The 21,411-nt window shown below is 37.9% G+C and overlaps 1 protein-coding gene across 4 annotated transcripts in view; it reads left to right on the top strand.

The window, feature by feature from the left end:
* The window catches only part of snama (something that sticks like glue), a 184,268-nt gene that overhangs the window by 69,806 nt on the left and 93,051 nt on the right, over positions 1 to 21,411 (top strand). For all 4 annotated transcript variants that reach the window (XM_083125383.1, XM_083125384.1, XM_083125382.1 and 1 more), the window contains exons 9-13: positions 1,947 to 2,113; positions 7,383 to 8,315; positions 14,748 to 14,976; positions 16,230 to 16,432; positions 19,357 to 19,417. In XM_083125383.1, coding sequence (XP_082981509.1) covers positions 1,947 to 2,113; positions 7,383 to 8,315; positions 14,748 to 14,976; positions 16,230 to 16,432; positions 19,357 to 19,417 — 1,593 coding nt within the window. The remainder of the gene's footprint in view (positions 1 to 1,946; positions 2,114 to 7,382; positions 8,316 to 14,747; positions 14,977 to 16,229; positions 16,433 to 19,356; positions 19,418 to 21,411) is intronic.

Here is a 21,411-nt window from a genome sequence, read left to right as displayed (position 1 = left end):
ATTAGCGAGAGTCTAGTGTATTTGGTTGCATTGGAGCCCAAGTCATCAATTAACATAATATTAAATGACGATTGCTCCTACCCCCTCCACTTGCCATCCAAAACCAACCATAAAAAATAAAATTACCATAGAGTACAAGTAGAACCTGCTCATCTACAACCAACCATAAACTTTCAGTGAACTTAAGTGAGAACTAAACAAAGAAACTCAAGAAAGTAATCTGCTTCCAAGAGAAAAGGTTATTAATCAACCACTGACTGTATCGGCTTACTAGCATGCTTGTAGTTATCTTGGTATTATGTGATCATTTCAGTTGATAATTTTCGGGTCTCCCCGATGGCGCATTGGTAGCATCGTCACCTTGTAATGATGGGGTCCCAGGCACACAGTGGTTCAGATCCCACTTTAAACTATAGGTCCAGTCCCGATTAGCCTTACTGTGCATAATGTGGAATTTAAACACCAACTCAATCAATAAGTCAGTTGATAATTTTCAAAGTACCATCACAGCTTTAGAAATAAATGTGTAAATTCTTCCATATGAGGGAGAGTCGAAAAAAAGCCTTAAACACTGGATAAAAAATGACAGCCTGTATCTGCTCAAATGAACATGAGGTATCAGTCTTCTAGGCCATAATACTGATTGAGCAAACTGCATTACACCACTGAAAATTCAGTATGCTCCTTTACCAATGGAGGACAAAGTTTGACTTCGTGAGACGATTGTCAGAAAGAGATGCTGCATAAGTGACTGTACACACAACCAAAAGTTTATTTTTCTAGACGTGTCTAAGTCCTTAGCACTGTTTTTTTTTATGATGAACAAAGAATAACTTCAAAAATATAAAAATTTGCAACCCTACATACAAAAATTACAAAAATGAAGAAAAATAAGTTTTGTTTGACTCCCCCTCATATATTACTATCTGTGGAGTTGTAGGTCTTCATGAAATGAGTCATTGATGATTCACCACTTCATAACTGATTTCCTTAGGAAGCACCTTCCTTAGATGTGTTAATTTTTTTTTGTTCACATACTGTACAACACATTTCATGAAGAAATGAAAAACATATTTATGCCACATGCCGGCAAATACATTTTAGTCCATAATATGAAGAACATAAAGAGCATGACAAAACCCAATTCAAAAATACAGTAAAACCTTGTTAATCTGGACTAATCGGGGGGGTAAGTTGACCGGTGTAATGAAAGTCCGGATTAACTGAAATAACCTAAAAGAACAGTAGAAATTGCATTAAAAACTCCGTTTATAGCAACAAAACACATTATTATGGTGTATTTAAAGGGCATAGGCCTAAATACACTATACTGTACAGTACAAAGTCTGCGGGAAACAGAATTTCATCTGTGGTTCACTGCCTTTTCTTTGGGAAGTTCTCTTGTTGACACATTTAAAACCTTGCATTCTGTTTTTTTCTTTCTTTTTATCTTTGTTTGCCTTTTGCCTGTCCGGATTAAGTGAAGTCCAGCTTATCGGGGTCCGGATTAATGAGGTTTTACTGTATGCTCAAGCTTTCCACTCCCACTCACTCTCTCTCTCTTCGACCAGCCCTGATTATGACTCTGAAATAGAGGTTTTTCTGATTTGCGTTTTATCATGTTGTTTTTGTATTAACTAACTAGCCTTTGAAGATTTTTGGCTGCAGCAACACGAAGCCTTCCATCTGTCCATATCCTGGGCAAGATCCATCCTTACAGATTTCCTTTAGGTCCATCTCAAATTTATCCCTCCATCTTGATCTTGGTCTTCCTACAGGTCTCTTACCATCAGTTTTCCCAACAAGGATCCTGTAAACTCTTCTTTCCTCTCCCATTCGTGCCATATGGCCTGGCCACCTAAGTCATCTTGTGTTTTTGTGTTGTGGACTAAAATATATTTCCTGAAGTTAGCTGTCAAGTTCTAATTGTATGTCCCCATTTCCAGTGAAGCATACAAGGAACAGAAGAAGGAGAAGCCTCCCTTCCAGCAGGAGCCTCCAGTAAAGGAAGAGAAACCAGAAATTCCAGAGGACCTTGTGTGTGATGTCTGCAAGGATCTTCTTACTGATGCAGTCATGGTTCCTTGCTGTGGGAATTCCTATTGTGATGAATGTAAGTGTACTTTACTGATCACGTTCTCTTCACATGTCAAGCATTGTTAATTTTTTCACTTATGCACTTCTGATTATGATGTGTGATCAGACAACCTTGTTTATTTGTTTCTCAAGCGTGTATTTGCTGGAGAATTTGAGATAAATTCTCCAATCTGAAACTATTAGCCTCTTGAAGTCGTTTGAAATTAAGAGACGTGTCAGTGAGATGATGTTTGACCCCTGTACCATTAGCAGTGTTTGAGGTTCCATCCGCATCTTTTGGCACCCGAGGTCACAGATGCTAAGCATAGGCTCACCAGGCCCAAAATTTTGCCACGTTATCTAGAAATATTGATCGGTGCATTGGTTTTTGCACAAGTATCTATGACTCATACAGTGCAGATCGTAAAATATTCCACTTGAAAGGGACCAATAATTGGAAAAGCATCACATTGGGAGCAACCAACAAATATTTATATGATGCAAACTCTTGTTCAGTGCAAGAAAGATCTGCAAACCCGTGTAACTCTTCTTCCTGCACCTTCTATCGACTTGTCTCGTACTGCCCTCCCAAAGGCAGAAACATCAATGGTAGAATATCAGCAGAAGTTTTCAGAGCTCAACACACCAATTTTAATGTGTTTTACATGGATGTCCAAATATGCAGAATCAGTGGGATGTGCCTTTGTTGTGGACTCTCAAAGCTACAGTTTCGTCCTATACCCAGCCTGTTCAATCTACACTGCAGAACTGTATACATCCTCAAGGCATTGGACTTTGCTGATATTCACTTCCTGCAGAAAGTCCTTGTATGCACAGATTCCACCAGTGTGCTTCAGTGTCTGGAATTACCTAATTCCAGACATTCTGTAGTGAAGCGTATCTTCCAACGGCTATTGTCCTTGTGTGCTAGAGCCAAAGTTTACTTCTGTTGGGTCCCTAGTCACATGGTCATCAAGGGGAACGAAGCAGCCGATGCTGCTGCTAAGTTTGCTGATGCAGACTGCGACGTTCTCATCCACCTTCTGCCAGCTAGGGACCTTCAGAATGTTTCATCGTTGCATTCTTGAAACATGGTAAGTCGAGTGGGATGAGACAAGGGGGAACAAGCTTCCTACTATCAAGCCCGTCACTGGTGCTTGGCCCGAGCTTGTGCCGAGAAGAAGTGACCCTAACGTGGCTCCGAATTGGACATAGCCGTCTAACGCATTGCCATTTGCTGCAAGGACTGGATCCTCCATTGTGCCTTAGTTGTGATGTTGTTTTAAGTGTTTGACACATTCTTCTTGAATGTGCCGGTTTTAACCTCAGACAGAGTTTTAACCTTCCCAAGGACTTGTCATCCATGTTGGGTAACAATGTCAGTGTTTTGACGAATGTTTTTAGGTTTTTGAGAAGAGCAGGTCTCTTCCACTGTTTCTGAGGTAGTTTTAAGCTTTTCTTACCTTTTTAATGTGTTGTGTTTGTCCAATGCAGGTCTGTTTACAACCTGCATTTTTAACCTTTCTTGAGGGGCTTTTTACACCCCTTTTCTATCTTTTTAAATTTAAGGTAAGGGATTTAGATAAGGGGACCTTCTCCGCATTCATTGAAGAGTGCAAAATGGCCTGAATGTGCCGATGCATCCAAAATTTTTAATTTAATCAATCAATCAACCATGTAACTCTTTGTATCATCACTCGGAGAGATTGTTCTCCACCCTTTGTTCTTTACCCAAGGGCTGGGCCCCACCTGGAAAAGATCCTGGCTTTGCCCCAGGTTGCAGTACATATAACTTGCAAACTGTAAAAACTATTAATAAAAACAATGTTGATTTTGTGCTCAATTGCAGTTCATGGCATTGTGTGACCATATCCTTATTAGTAGAGCTAGGAAACGGTTATTTCAAGTGAATCAGTGCTCCATTTTAAGATAGATAGCAGTATTGTGCATATTTGTCTATGTAACAAATGACAGTAATGTTGTAGTACACAGTGGAAAGCAAACAGTTAGGTTGGTAGTTTTATTAGATAAAGCACAAACCTGGAATTCCAGAATTAAGTTTGCCACAAATCTTTTAGTAAATTTTTGTGCATTCTTCACAAAAATGGTAAAAAGGTTCCGAGATCCTCATGTCAAGTTTTCAGTAACCATTGTAGGCATGTAACATGTGTGATAATGGTTACCTCTAACACTATACCCTGACCCATTTGTGAATATTTACTGCATTTTTACTTAGAAGATGAGTTCATGAAATTTACTGATTTGGATGCAGTCTCAAGAATACTTTTAGAATTTTGTTTTGATTTGATTGTATTTATTTTACTTCACTTTTGACTAAACATGAAAGTGAGGATGAGTGATGATATGATGAAATTGATCAAGGGACAATCACAAAGAACACCCATGCCAAGAGTGGGATTCAAACTTGGGACTTCTGGCATTGTAGCATGCTGTGCTAACCACTCTGCCACAGAACTGATCCCAATGCTAATACAGTGAAATTGCAATTATACACCCTCCGCAAAATGACTTCGGACCTCATAACAAAAGCACAAAAAAAAATTACATCTTTATCACAGGCCGGAGGCTAAGTCCCCAATCATTGACTTGTTGATAAAAGCAAGAGACTTGGTAGGATTAATTGTTCTATCATTATTAAAGATATTTTCAGTCGAGTAGCCAATCGATATCTGCGCTCCGACGGCTGCCATCTTGAAAATAATCTGCCATATTTGATATATTTTGATTTGATATATCTCGGGAACGGTGTCTTCTATCAACGTCTGGTTTTCTCAGAAATGTTCCAAATAGTGTAAACTTTCATAACAAATCAATAAATCTATTTTTGAAAAATAAGAAATAGAAGTGTTCCAGAAAAGTTACAAAACATTTTATGAAAATAACTGAAAGTTGGAAGTCTTCTAACAAACACTAAGTAATCTTACAAAATAGAAAATGCCATTCTTTGGTTCTAGAATTATTAATTAAGACTTTCTGAAAAACTTCTATTTCTTATTTTTCAAAAATTGATTGGTCTTTTGTTGTGTTTCCCTCAAAATCTGGTGATGCTAAAAGCAAAATTCCGTAATTAAATAAAATTTCCGAATGCCGTGATTTCCGTTTTATTATATATATATATATTTTTTTTTTCAAAATTGTGACACGAGCATTACATATCCTCATAGAGTGGTTCTTTGTTGTGATTCCCTCAAAATTGTTTAACCCAAATTATTGTGAGGCACAATGTATAAATTTTACCTCTCGTAAAAGCCATGTGTTTAAGAAGGAAACAAAGCCAATTTCCTTCTCTCTACGACAATTAGTTCTCGAGCTACGATTTTTTTGTACTAGCTGCTAGTTTGAAAAGTGCATGCTTGCAAAGGTGCAGGCTACAACAGGAATACAGGCATGCAAGGCTCTGTCCGCTAAAATTTTCACTTTATGCACAGAAAGCTAATCGGGACTGGACCTACAGTTTAAAGTGGGATCCAAACCACTATCTGCCTCCACCGGGTATCTAACCCGGAACTCCTTGATTACTATACGACGACATCACCACGTCGCCATCGGGGAGGCAAAAATGAAGTGTATACATCCCCCCCCCCCCCCCCTTGGAAATCCTGGGCACGCCACTGACTGTAGTGTTCAAAAGGATTAATCTTGTGTTATCCACAAGATAAGAGTCACAGTTTTGTTTTATCAGAAAAGACAAGAACGAAAAATTGCATCCTTTATGTTGGATGAGTCATTGCTAGAGGCATGGATATTTGTTTTTTTACGAAAACACGAAATGTGAAATAACACATTCTAATGTTAATTTTTCATGTTTCTGAAAGGTGTGAGGTGCATTTTCCTACCCTGTTTTGTCCGAAATGAACTGCAAAATGCGAAATAGACTCTTAAACAAAATTTACCATTTATATACCGACGCGACACTTTCTGAAGTCTGAAGTATCCTGTGAGTTATGCAATTCACGGAATATTGATTAATTCTGCTGTAAATATTTGAGAAGCAAAAATGGACTCCTTCATACAGGAATATACTTAATATTCTGGTAATGATTTAATGTGCTATTGGAAGGGGTATGTTTATTTTGTGTAATAGTGCAGTTTTTAAATCAAATCTAGGATTATATTCACATTTTTAGAACGAAAATGTCATTTTATATATCACACTTTTTCACCGCTATAACAGCGAAATTTCATTTCATTAACTACTTTTGAACCCGAAATTGACTCCGTCTTTGTACCGAAATTTTGCTTTTTTATTTACCAAAAATATGTGCCTCTAGTCATTGCTGTCAGAAGCAATATAGGCAAGGGACTGCTTTGCAAGAGCTAGACATAACGCTGTTGCCGGTAGCAGCCTCTCTCCAGACAGACTGGCACCAACGCACAGATGGCAGAATAGAATGTTCTACGAGTTTTAGAGATAAAGCACTTGTTGAAGACAAGAAGAGCTGGAGTACAGCATTCATGTTTTTTTTTAAGTCAGCAGCTTGCTTATTCCTGAACCAAGTTGCAGAAAGAAAGGGGGAAGGATTATTGTATTGTAAGGTACACACAAGCAATATTTCATATGCAGATAGCTGCATTAAAAGGAAGGCTGCTTCGTGAAATTATTGCATAGCCCAGCACAGTGGCGTGCCGAAGGGGAGGTGTTGGTGGTGGTCATACCCTCCCCCCTCCTTGGCCCAGTATTGCTAAAAAAAAAAGAACGTCGTAGATGTTTTGTAAATTTTGTGATTTTGTGAATTTACAATAATGATTTAGAACAGATAAGTGCAATACAGCAAACTTTTGTGTATTATGTAATACTCATTTTCTTTCTTTGTGTACTTAATTTTACCATGTTAATTATATTTCAATAATACGTTTTTACCCTTCTGTCCTCCATAAAACGTATAACTGAGATTTCATTGCATTTAAATGATTCTAATATATGTTGTTTAATAGAAATGCAGTGCTCTACTGGTACCGAAGCAGCACTTCATATATACAAGAAAGGATTAAAGTGAATACGATTTGAAAGCATTACAGACAAAAGACACTTCAAAATCATGTTCATAGAACTGCATTGTATGAAATAAGCGAAAGTTAAAACAATATGTCCTCTATAATCAAGCTTTTGAAAGAAAGAAATATAGTATTGGAATTTTTACCAATTTTGGTACCAACTCTAATGTTTCATTTTCAGCTGATATTCAAATATTGGAAGTTAGCATTGTCACATTGCTAGTTTTGAGTGTATCTGTACACCGTGACAAGATACGAGAAATAATTCCACTCTTTCAATTTACTTGCAGGTATACGAACTGTTTTATTGGAGTCTGAAGACCACGAGTGTCCAGATTGCAAAGAGAAGAATGTATCTCCAGATACATTGATTCCAAACAGATTTCTTCGAAATGCTGTCTTGAAATTCAAAAACGAAACTGGCTACAGGAAACCAAAAGCATTTGTACCTTTGGTAAAACCAGTGGTGCAGAAGCAGTCCATTCCTGTTGTTCAGGGTCACTCTATTCCAGTGATCCAGAGACACTCTGTTCCGATGCATCAGAAGTATCCCACAGTCCAAAAGCCGTCTCTTCAGGTGGTCCAGAAAGAGGCTGCTGTAACGAAGAAGGACCCTTACTCCGAGTTCCAAGAGGCTCTTGCAGCTGTGATACAAAAGGATCCAGTATCTGCACCAATGAAGGAACAAAAGGATCCAGTTTCTGCACCAATGAAGGAACAAAAGGATCCAGTTTCTGCACCAATGAAGGAACCGGTTTGCGAGGTCAAGAAGGTGGAACCGAAGGTGGAACCGGTTCCAGTGGAATCGGAACCAGCTCAGAAAGAACAACCTGCAACGGAAAAGGTGCAGTCTACACCACCGGAACAAAAGACAGGAGATAATAAGACTAAGGAAGAACCATCATCTGTAACTGAGAGCCAGGCATCTCTGCCAATAGGATCTCCTAAGAAGCAGGATGCAGAATCGAAAACTGAATCTCAGTCTTCAGAGACATCTGTGGTACAGGCTGAAACGGCATCAGAAACTCCATTGCAATCTTCTCAGAGTTCGCTGCCGTCAGATGCATCTGAAGGTCAGGAAGAGGAGAAGGGAAGCAAGCCAAAAGCTGTGGAAAAGGTTAGGAAAGCATCGACTGATGAAGTTGAGAAGCTACACCCTCCTGGTGTAGAGGAAGATGTAGAGATTACTACAGTACTAGTGCCACCCTTGCTGAAAACAAGAGGTAGGTTCATATATCTTTTCCCCATGAGCCCTTAGTGACAAGGATTTTGGGGATGCCACATTTTACTTATGTTTCAAACCATGAAAATCAAGGCTCTGTGTTCTCTAAGTTTTTCACTAGTGCCATATTTCTTAAATAACTCTTTTTGATTCTGATAATTCAGTGGAACCTTTTACGTTTTTGAGGGAACCAAACTTAAAAAAAATTAAAATGTAAAGAAATGTAAAATTAAGGACAATTTTATAACATTTTGCTATGTTGGAACCATCAAGATTAAATGTATAACGCGAGATAATGTAAAATCCAGGTTCCACTGTAGTGACTGCCGGTCAGCAGTTTGGATGGTGACCCTAAGGGAATTTCCAAGAAATTAGAGTTGGAAGTGGTCGGAAAAAAAGTGGAATTTTTCTCCTCGGCTTTTTTCACAAAAGGATCTCAAATCAATGAAAATACAGAAGTTGGCAGTATTTTTCCTGTTCCATTGTTTGCATTTATCTCGCTACTGTAAAATAGACACCCGTTTCTAAATATAAAATACAATTTATAATATGATATTCGTAGCTAGACATAAACAGTGTTTTCAAAAGAGCTGCCTTTTTTTTTGATTGGGCAGTTCTTTCCGAGTGTTATCTTCCTATTTCGGTAGGCTTATTAAGTATATCTATCAATCTAGTATAAACATATTCACATAGCTAATTCGTTTTCACGTTCAGAAGACACAACGACGCTTATGGAGAAACCGCAGTGTGTTGCCAATACAGCGCTAGCTCATGTCGCCGGGAAATGATGACCTTCCTTCACAATGAAGGTGTTACATATTTTGTATATATAATGATAATTATATGTAATTATTAATATTAATATTATACTGTGAACGTTACAGTTACCCTTTTTACTATGATCCATTGCGATCACTACATGCGCGAGTGTAATGCACGAATATGACACTTCAGAAATCACTTAAAAAAGTAAAAATCACTGAGCGCTCACACAACTGAAAACACTTTTTCGAGAGAGGGAAAAAGTCTAAACAGACGAAAGCAGATCTCTCACTCAAGTAAGGGGAACCTGCACATGGGTTAGATTCAAGTTGCAACCCAAACAAACAAATGAGTTATGGCCCACTTGAACTGATAAGATGTCAATGACTCAAGCAAGGCATGTCATATTTCTACCTTGAAGCCCCATATTTTGTCACGTGTTGGAAAGCCTTTCAAAGGTTAATATGGTGTCTATGAATTTATGTGTACATTGGAAACTAAAAGGTGATCTTCATTTCAGTATTAATGTCGACAGTAATGTAAACAACGTGAATTTGCTCACAACAGCAGCATTGGAAATAATTGTCAATTATTAAATTTAAGTAATTTCAATTCTGTTATAACAAACTGCATGAAGTTAATATTTTTACTGAATGGAAATAAAATAACAACTCGAAAACTTGGTTGGTGATTAGCCGGAATGCTGCAGTGAGTCAGCTCAAGATGGCCAGACAACGTCTCCTTACTTTGCGCGCGGTTCGGGTTAAAAAGAAACTCCAAATGCATGGAAGTAATATTTCTGGGAACCTTTGAGTGGTTATAAAAAATAATTTCATTATTTTCTCCACAACTTTGTCGCTGGAAGTTTTTACTTGGAATTACAGAACAAAAAATGGCCAGCGACGGCATTTTCTACTGCACGAATATAAAAAATCTCCACATACTTTATTTGAATATTTTTTAATGCAAATATGCTTTAAAGTATTGATAAATTCTGAGCACCACCATCACCTATGACAATTAAAAAATAGTGTCAATTTTTTTAATAATGAATGCTTCAATTTTACGACATGTTTCAACATTAGGAATGAAAACAATGTAAAAATTTTGTTTTCACAGAAAATTTGCATTTTTAATTTATCTAAAATTATGTAGCAAGTTACCAGTTTTTTGTGTTCACCATCGTATGCATCATATTCTCTACAAAATTTCCTGCAAAACTGCAGGTACCAATTTTACTTAAGCTAAATTTGTAAATCCAGAAATTTCACAACAGCACACTCGTATTTTCCCATAAGAAAAGCATTGTCCATAAGAGCCCATTGTGTCTTCTGAACATGAAAACAACTTTAGAGTAGTTTTGTATGTGTTTTTAATAGAACCTTATATTTTGTAGTACAAGGCACGTCCAGAAAGTAAGTTCCGTTTGGTAATAAAATTAAATTGTGTACAGATACAGAAAAATTATTTATTGCACAAAATTCTACAACTCTTAAACTACTTTTCCACATAACTGCCGAAATTTTGCAGGCATTTGTCATAGCGTGGCACAAGTTTTTGTATAGCTTCTTCATAGAAATTTGCCGCCTCTGTCTTCAACCAGTTGGGAACAGTTTCTTTCAGCTCGTCGTCATTGTTGAAGTGTTGACCGCCAAGGAAAGACTTGAGATGTAAGAACAGATGAAATTCGCTAGGAGTGAGGTCAGGGCTGTACGGAGGATGGTCAAACACATCCCAGCCAAATCCCTGTAGGAGGTTTTTCGTCACATTTGCAGTGTGTGGTCGTGCGTTGTCGTGAAGAAAAACAATACCTTTTCACAGCAATCCTCGACGCTTATTCTGTATTATTATTATTGCGCAATACAGAATAAGCGTCGAGGATTGCTGTCAAAAGGTGTTGTTTTTCTTCACGACAACGCACGACCACACACTGCAAATGTGACGAAAAACCTCCTACAGGGATTTGGCTGGGATGTGTTTGACCATCCTCCGTACAGCCCTGACCTCACTCCTAGCGAATTTTATCTGTTCTTACATCTGAAGTCTTTCCTTGGCGGTCAACACTTCAACAATGACGACGAGCTGAAAGAAACTGTTTCCAACTGGTTGAAGACACAGGCGGCAAATTTCTATGAAGAAGGTATACAAAAACTTGTGCCACGCTATGACAAATGCCTGCAAAATTTCGGCAGTTATGTGGAAAAGTAGTTTAAGAGTTGTAGAATTTTGTGCAATAAATAACTTTTCTGTATCTGTACACAATTTAATTTTATTACCAAACGGAACTTACTTTCTGGACGTGCCTTGTATGATATGATTTTCAATGTTTGGATTTGTTATACGAACACGTACATGAAGCAAAAAAAAAAAAAAAAGAAAATACAGCTCTACATTTTGAAAATCTAGTATCAAATCTCTTTACATTAAATTTTGTGTTCAGAAAAATATATTTGTATTCTGGCTATCCAGTACATCATGTATAATTTGGTAAAATGGTCGCTAAACCTGGTCATGCAGCAACTTGGGTAGGCTACGCAAGGTCACGAGACAGAAGAAAAGTCAAGACAAAGCACTTCTTATTCAAGAAAATAATAAATGGATAAAAATGTCCAAGCAATTTTGCATTTTGTTTCACATGAGAAATTAGAATTATTTTGACTTATTAGGGGCCCCTTAGGCTTAGAGCTCCCACCTGCCTCTGATTTGATGTATTCATTCAAATTATAACGTCAAACTAGAATATAAAGCCAGATAAAAAAAGAATGTTTTAATTTCATTGCCCACATAAATTAGCCTTTCTATCTTTCTCACTTTCATTTATTACGTTTTCGTATCAACCTCATGGGACACGAGGCCCAGGGTGGTCGCCAACTTCACCCGCCGCTTGCTATGCCAATGGTTACACAACCCCAAGGCACCTGCACCTAGCAGAAATTCAAATATTTCCATGCGTAGTGAAATATAATGGCCGTTGGCAACACTGACAGTAGTGCTCGCGTCTACCTGCAAGAACTACATCGAGTCTCACGAGTCTTCTTAAGACCCGGGTAATAGAGAAACCTGGCAGGCATCGATGCCTGTGCTCAACTGTGACGTGAAGCTCGCTTGCACGATGTCAAACACCTGGGCTTGATTGTAGGCACTCTTCCTCGCAGACGTGTTTTTTCTGGGTCTTGTGCAGGTCTCTGGGTGCAATGGTTCTCAACCCAGTAAATTTATTTCTTACAAGTCGATGCCCTGATCCCAACAATTTCACTCATAAATCCATTTCTGATCTTTAAAGTTTATATGCAAATTAATATGCACCCTTAATTAATATATCAACTATGGCATAATCATAGTTCAATTATTTATAGACTTGCTGTCAAATATAAAATTAGTCGTCAACCCCTGGGTGCAACGAACCTTTTGCAGGCTGGCGGTTGAAAATCACTGGCACTAAAACTAAAGAAGAAGCATATGACACTGGCCGCAAATGGCAAAAAAAAATCTATTTAAGAAATCTTGACTGGACCTACAGTTTGAAATGAGATCCGAAGCACTCTGCCTCCACTGGGGATTCAACCTCAGACCCCTTGATTATTACAAGGCAACAGCATTACTTTATTCCATTCCAGGGGCTCATTCATAATTATAAATGGAACCTTCTATCAAAAAGCAAGCCTTTTTCCAACAGCAGTACTTGCAATTTGTTCTCTGTGATTTACAGGATAAATTAAATCTTAATCTCTGATGAAGTAGCTAACAATCTTGTTAAGTATAGAGAACATTCAGACCGAAGCAACACATGACAGTGGGGGGTTTCACATTGAAGTGACAAGTGACATGGGTCTCTTCAGTCTGTAAGCAAGCATCCCCACGTATGCACAAACAAGACCGAGGCGACATGATGTGCACCATTGAAGGAGCTTTCAGACTGAAGTCGGGGACGACAAGCGACACAGTCTCCTTCAGTATAAAGCAAAACATTCACCATGCATTCAACAACAGACCAAAGCGGCATGTTGCACGTCATTGAGAAAACAGTATAGTCCGAGAAATATGCAAGTGACATGTTTTTGTTGTCTAACTTTGGTTCAAAAGGTTGAATGAATTACATAGGCTCTGCTTCCAAGTAACACATGTCACTTGTTGCTTCGGTCTGAAAGTTCCCTGAGAAAACGGTACAGGCCAAGTGACAAGCGACACTTGTAGCTTATGGTGCTTCGGTTTGACGAACTTCTGGGACTCCCTGATGGCATAGTGGTAACATCACAGCCTTGTAATCAAGGGGTCCCGGCTTCGATTCCTGGTGGAGGCACATGGCACAGTGGTTTGGATCACACTTTAAACTGTAGGTCCAGTCCCGATTAGCCTTCCTATGCATAAAGTGGACTTAAAACAACAGTTGTAATATAATTAAGCCTTGTTTCCATATTAAAAACACTAAGTTGCTGACCAAGGCAGTTTATTAAGATAAAAAACACTTAACAGGTAACGTTTCAACCCTGTATCAGGGTCTTCCTCAGATGAAGAACTAAACTAAAATTATGAAATATACTACACACAGAAATATTACATACACATAGCAGGGTCACTAGCCACACAACAAATCAAGTTGACAGTCCTTATCTAGGAAGATTTCTCCAAAGGAATTAAACATATCACCTCCTGACAGTTGTTGACTAATATGTCTACTACACTGACAGTTGATTGACAGGTCAAGATTAGCAAGGTGGTTCTAGTCCCATTTCATGGTGATTGTGCTCATCAGGTGTACACATTAAGTTTTAACCCTAGCTTACCCGTGCTGTACAAGGAAGTTAAACACTTGGGGGAGGGGGCAGCTCACAGAAGTGCAGTTGTTTATTGAATATAATATTTACAATAATTACCAACCAATTGTACACTGTCACTGGCACAAGTGTCTCGCAAGAGATGCATTGAAAGATGGTGCCTGGTATGTCCACCAAGTACATTTTGCCTCCTAATTACATTACATTTATGTTTTTATGAACAAAAGTAATACAGAAATATTGGGAACATCCTTGGAAACAATGTAATTTATTTTCAAACAGTTGAAATATCTAAAAAATAGAGGCAGTGGGCTTGCAAGCTTCCACCCCAGTAAGCTAGGTTTAAAATTGTATCTGAACCACTATGCAATATTTGTTCACTGGGATTGGCCAATATCTGTCTTAGCTGCTACATCATGTACATTTTTATAGCTAGTTGTAAAATATGTCATTACAAACTTGTAAACTTATAACAGTAAGTTCAAGTGAAATAGGTTAGTTGTAATTGGTAAAAAGCCAAAATTTCATTTTTCCCCCCAAAAAGCCGGCTTTTTGTTGGAAAAAGAACGGTCCGTTCAAAAAAGCTGGCTTTTTTGCAACTCTACAAGAAATACAGCCAAACTTGAAAATAATAGCACAAGAATATAGGAAATGGCCCAAGGTTATGAAAAATATTGTCACGTTTCAGTGATTTCAAGTGTTTTGCTACATAAAAATCCAGGTCTTGGTAATCGTAAAGATGTAGAAGGTACATGAGTAATGAAAATGAAAATACAAACATACAATTGCTTGGGAAAGGGCAGTTTCATATTGTGTATTTGAAATAAAATATCTAGTAATGGCAGTTAAACTAGATATTTGGAAAATATATTATTTGCTATTATTTCATATTTCAGAGAGGAAAGCTACTAAAGGTGCTTCAGATATAACAACTGCAACATCAACAATACCAGTCTTGGGAGCAGCGAAAGTTTCGTCAACAAATGTGCACTCGCATTACTCTGTTCCACAAGTGACAAGTCATGCGGCGTACAATGTGTCCTCTAAAGTACAGGACCCATCCATAACCCCAATGCATGACATTGCTGCCATCAGCCATGGCGTAACTACTGTGTACCCTACTAGGTAAGTTTTCGTACAGGTGGGAGAAGGATCACATTCTTAACAGTTTCCGTATGACTATCTTACAATTCAGCTGTCTGTAATTTTGTTTTTAAGAATGTAGTCGTATAACATTCTTTGTATGGACGGTTGGTGAAAAATGAATCTATTGCGATTTAAATCAAGATATTTGCTTCCTGTCTCAAATTCTTGATTAATTACCTGATTCTCATATCCTTGATTTATCATCCAATTCTGAATCCTTGGTTTGTTACCTAATTCTTGAATCCTCAGTTTCTTACCCAATCCTTGAATCATTGAGTTGTTACCAATTCTTGAATCATTGAGTTGTTACCAATTCTTGAATCATTGAGTTGTTACTTGATTCTTGAATCCTCAAGTTGTTACTTGATTCTTGAATCCTTGATTTAACACATGATTATTGAATCCTTGATTGTTACCTGATTCTTGAAGCCTTGATTTATCATGTGATTCTTGAATCCTTGACTTGTCACCTTATTGAATCCCTGAGTTCAAGTTGTTACTTGATTCTTGAATCCTTGATTGTTACCTGATTCAAGAATCCTTGATTTACAGGACCCATCAAGGATTCTTGAATCCTTGAGTTGTTACCCAATTCTTGAATCATTCAGTTGATACTTCATTCTTGAATCCTTGATTTATCATGTGATTTTTGTATCCTCAAGTTGTTACTTGATTCTTGAATCCTTGATTTATCAAGTTATTCTTGAATCTTTGATTTATCAAGTGATTCTTGAATCCTCAATTTGTTACCCCATTCTTGAATGCTATAGTTATTGTTACTTAATTCTTGATTTATCAAGTGATTCTTGATTTATCAATTGATTCCTGAACCTGTGATTTGTCACCTGATCCTTAAATCCTTGATTTGTTAGCCAATTCTTGAATTCTCGAGTTGTTACTTTATTCTTGAATCCTTGATTTATCGCATGATTCTTGAATCCTTGAGTTGTTGTTACCTGATTCTTGAATCCTTGATTTGTTACCCAATTCTTGAATACTTGATTTGTCATTCAATTTGGGAATCCAATTTGTTATGCAATTCTCTAATCCTAGCTGTATTATGCAAAATCATTTAGGATTTGATACCTGATTTCTCAAAGATTTTCCTATCCAACAGTAATTCCCAGACAGTTGTTAAACACAAATATTTACGGTATTCATCAGTTCAATACATTCTTATTGATATGATATGGCATCAAGTGATATAACCTAAATACATCATTACATTGCAGTCATACGGCAGAAGAACGGCCAGGAACACCAACAGTGGATGAGCAGAATACAGATATTCCCCAACTTCCAGATATCCATGTGCCACCTCCCCAGCTGGGAGAAGACCTCAGTACATATCATTCTGCCCAAAGAAGTGAAGGCGTTCAGCAAATACAGACTATTGATAGCTTGCGGAGCAAAAGGGGTCAGCAAGCTTTGTATGGTGAGTGCTTTTTTATTTTGTTTTTTTGTAAATAATATCACACATTGGTATTGGTCAGTATTGTTGGTACTAGAAATTGTCACTTTAGATTTAATCACTTTCACGTAGCGCAGGAGTTTGCAAAATTCAAGTTGACACCTTTGTGGAATTAATGCAAAGTAAATGTAAATCTCCAGATATTAAAGCTGAAATCAAGGCAAGGAGGTTCAGCTGGCAGGAGATCTTATTAGAATAAATGATGACAGAGTAGTAAAGAAAGTATTCTCCGTAAAACCTGAAGGAAGATGAAGAAGAGAGGGGACCCAGGATACGATGGATGGATAGATGATGTGGAGAGAGACATCAGAACACTGGGGTTAAAAAGATGGAGACAGAAAGCAGGAATGGACCGATATTGTTGAGAAGGCTAAGGTTATACTATAGTGGCAAAAAAGCCTGCTCAGATCCGCAACTCCTGTGCACCATACTCCCACGAGGCAGGGAGGGGCAGGGTGAACCATGCTTCCTAATGGCCCGAGCTGAACGGATCAAGGGGAAGGTGCACGAATGATTTTAGCCGAAGATTCCTTTGTTTCTAGTCGCTCTATACAAGGGTCGTAACACCAAAGGAAAAAAGAACGAAGCTTTCATTATTTCAGCTCTAACCATTTTGTGTCAAATCGATTCTGTTTTTAACCTTTTGGAGCCCAAGGCCATTTTCACATGTAACCCCCTTGATGCCCAAGCCGATTTTGAGCAAAATGCAGAGTTTCAATTAAATGAGTGTAGATCGGAGGCTAATTGCCCTAGAGAGATGAGTGATATACCGTTGTACGCGGAATGAACCAGAGATTCAGACTATATAAAATTTAAGCAAATTCGGCGTATATGTGACGGTGGGGAGGGGTCTAACTCAAAATTCCAAAATTTCGGGGAAAAAAATGGAGTTCCCCTCCCCCCACCCCAAGAAAAAAATACATGACAGTGTCAACATGCACATGGAAATGATCGCTGACATGTAAGGAACACACAAATATTTGCATTATTATCATCATGTGACCAAAGTAACGTGAGTTATACCCCCAAAAAGGAATGGTCGGCATGCCACTGATTCAAGCTTCAAAATGCAGTGCTACCTTGAAATGACTTTAGCTCGGAGACTATTTGCCCTGGAGATATGAACGATATACCGTTGTACGCAGAATGAATCACAGATTCAGACGATATATAATTTATGCATATTCGGCATACATGTGGAGTGGGAAAGGGGGTAAATCCCCTGAAAAAATATTTTTTTAAAGAAAATAAGGGGTTTCTCCCCCTCCCCCCCCCCCCGAAAAAAAGGATATGAAAAGTTCAAAATGCACATAGAAATTATTGCTGGCATGTAAGAAACAGAAAAATATTTTCATTTTTGTCATATGACCAATATTACGCGAGTTGTACCCCTGAAACGCAAGGCTTGTACGCCACTGTCTCAAGCTTCGGAATTGAGCGAACTGCAGAGTTACATTGAAATGACTATAGCTCAGAAACTAAATGCCCTAGAGATATGAAAGATATACCGTTGTACGCAGAGTGAATCACAGATTCAGACGATATATAATTTATGCACATATGGAGGTGGAAAGGGGGAAATCCCCTCAAGAATACTTTTCTTTAAAAAATGGTGTTCCCCCCCCCCCCGAAAAAAATGTCAAAATGCAAAATTTATGCAAATTTGGTGTATATATGGAGGGGGAAGGGAGAAAACCCCCAAAAATTATCTTCACCCAAAAAATGTCCTCGCACTTGGGCACAAAACGACACCTACGCACAACATTCACGGACGAAAAGCTAGAACGCAGTGAAAAATGAGCGCCGATTCTTGCAGCTGCTTGAAATTCTATTTTTAGACAATGCAGGGTAACCCCTGTTGCAACTTGTGGACACTTGTGCTAAAAAAACAAAGGTTTCCTTCAGCGTGCTTCGAAATTCCATTCTCACAATGCAGATTCAACAACCAGTCTTCCCCCTCCCCCACCCCCCACCCCCTGCTTGCGCCCTCACGGAAAACTTTCATTTTGACATTGGATACTGATAAACAAGTTTCCTTCGAATGCAGTTAACAGGCGGGAGTGAAATGCATTGCTTTAGAACAACAAAGCCCGTCTTCCTTTGTCGGCAAAAATTTTCCCTTGAAAAGAGACGCAAAAGAGTAGTCCCTTTTCCCACCTTTTCACCTCCATTTTCATGAAGGAAAAAAAAGGTGCAAGAAAAATTTCTGTTAAATACATGTGTTAGGAACAATATAAAAAAAAATCGAAATTCTAGCCAAAAATAGAAAAGTTATAACGTAAAAACTACGACCTTGACACAGCATCTCGATTGAGAAGCTTGGGACCGTGAGGGTTACATTTGGGTATCTCGATCGAGATGCTTGGGCAACAATAGGTTAATGTTCTTTCACATTTCAGGAAACAAAATTCTTCATACGCATCTTATGTGTGAATCTTTGAGTATATTAAAGTAGGGATAAACAGATATGAAAATTTTTCAAATGGCAATACATAACTTACTGATACCAAAAACTGATATTTTGCCTTTTAAAAGGAACTGCATATTGAGACATTTACTTTCTAAAACCATGAATTACAGCAGCCACCTTCCAATTTCCCTTCTTTGATTATTGTATAAGTGTTTTTACGCTTTTTTGCTCAATGAAAGAATCCCTTAAAAATTGTTTAGTATACCTGCATTTGTTTATATTTCCATGTGAGTTTATCGTATGTTTTTATATTTTTGGAGAGGAAATGTTTTGTTAAATGCCAAAAATAGCTAAATATTAAGAAGAAAAGCTTGTAGGATTATGAAAATTGGTAGTAAGTGTTAAACAATTATGCATATATTAACACATGTAACTTGGTATATTATTGTATACTTAATTACACTGTCTTGTTTTACAGGATCACGAGGTCCTGGGGACAGAATCAATGACCACCATTATTCGAGTCATCATGGGCACAGGTAAGTTGTTTGTTTATAGTCCTTTCATAATTAGAGTGGGACATTGTGATTCAGATTTTTGTAGTTTATATATACACAAAGAATTTAAAGAGAACTAAATATAAGTTATGTCATTTGAAATCACCACCTTCCTTACAATTAGGGACATTTAATTGAGCCAAAAAATGTAATGTTTAGGATTGTGCAAATTATGACATCCCAGAATATGACCCGATTTTTATTTGTGAAGTAACAGAAAATGCATTCAATGAGAAATATGCAAAACAACCATGGTAGTGCAAACTGGCAATCTCAGCAGAAGATGAGGTGCAAGAATTGAAACCAACCGTCTAGTATTTTTGTTTATTTTGGTTTACCGAGAATTTCAACTTTTCACTTTTTCTCACCCTGCGAATTTGCCAGGTTTTGATCCGTCGTAGCATAGCGGCTGTGTTCATTATGTAGTCCTTTCCAAAATCAGAAGTATATACGTATATGTAATATGTGCACATAACTATGGGGTGTCTACTGACCTGGGAAACCTGGAATTAGCCTGGAATCTACTTTTGTACCTGGAAAAAGCCTGGAATTTAACCAGAAACCTGGATTTTTTCTCAAAATTACCATTTTCACTACAAATGTTCACTTCACTTAGGGGCTTATGTTTTGTGAGTACGTGGATGACGACCACGGGGATACCTGAGCAGAGCCTGTCACTGCCTCCACTTGAATTTTGGGGGGAATGCTTCGATTCAAGGGATTTATTTGTTAATTTTGGGAAAGTAAGTGAAAGCTTGGTCCTGGGTATGACCAAGTATGTATGAGTATGAGTAAATTTTGTAAAAATAAAGTAACTGGCCTTTCCCCATCCAAGAAGAATATGCAGTAACATGTAATTATACCGGGTGTTCCAAAAGTCCCGGAATGGCCACATATCGTGAGAAATACACATCGAATCGGAAAACGAAAAAATACATGTTTATTAAGTGAAAGAAAGCTATTCAATGATATCACACTTGATTCCCCACCCCCACTCCATGGTGGTGGAGCAGGGGCAACTGTGAAATTTTAAATGGAAACCCCCATTTTGTATTGTAGAATCGGAAAGAGGACTTCATTCCAAGTCCAACGAGCTATCAAACATCCTCCTAGCTCAATTAGAAACTGAGATATGGCAATTTTAAATTTTCGGGGGACGCTCTGCCCCTAATTGAGCTAGAGTGAAAGCGATTGCAGATTCGGAATCTGCACGTCAAGACGTTTCAATAGAGTATATGGTAGACACCCCCTTCCATATACTCTATTGAAAGGTCTTGACGTGCAGATTCTGAATCTGCAATCGCTTTCACTCTAGCTCAATTAGGGGCAGAGCAGAGCATTCCTTTTTATTATTATTATTTAATCGCCATATCTCCGTTCCTAATTGAGCTAGGAGGATGTTTGATGGCTCGTTGGACTCGGAATGAAGTCCTCTTTCTGATTCTACAATACAAAATGGGGGTTTCCATTTAAAATTTCACAGTTGCCCCTGCCCCACCACCACGGGGTGGGGGTGGGGAATCAAGTGTGATATCATTGAATACCTTTCTTTCACTTAATAAACACGTATTTTTTCGTTGTACGATTCGATGTATATTCTCACAATATGTGACCATTCCGGGACTTTTGGACCACCCGGTATAAATTAACATACGCTTAGAATTTAAATTAATAATTTTTAGGACTTTTGTAGTAAAAACAAAATGTAAAAAATATACTACTACCAAGGGATATGAATTGCAAGGCAGTTAAATTTGAGAACTCAGCTTGCTTTTTTTAGTTACTGCAAATTTTTCTCAACTGGCCTTCTGGTAGGGGTTATTAACAATAACAACTTTTCTTTGTTTAAAAAAAAATATAGACCTGGAACATAATATAAATAGACCTGGACAAACCTGGAAAAAACCTGGAATTTAAAAACAGACATTTAGTAGACACCCTGTATGTTGAATGATCTTGTGTAAATTAATTTAGTC

Source organism: Lepisma saccharinum, chromosome 7, assembly GCF_977018435.1.
Source record: "Lepisma saccharinum chromosome 7, izLepSacc3.1, whole genome shotgun sequence".
NCBI lineage: Eukaryota > Metazoa > Arthropoda > Insecta > Zygentoma > Lepismatidae > Lepisma > Lepisma saccharinum.
This window is presented reverse-complemented; position numbering and strand designations above follow the sequence as displayed.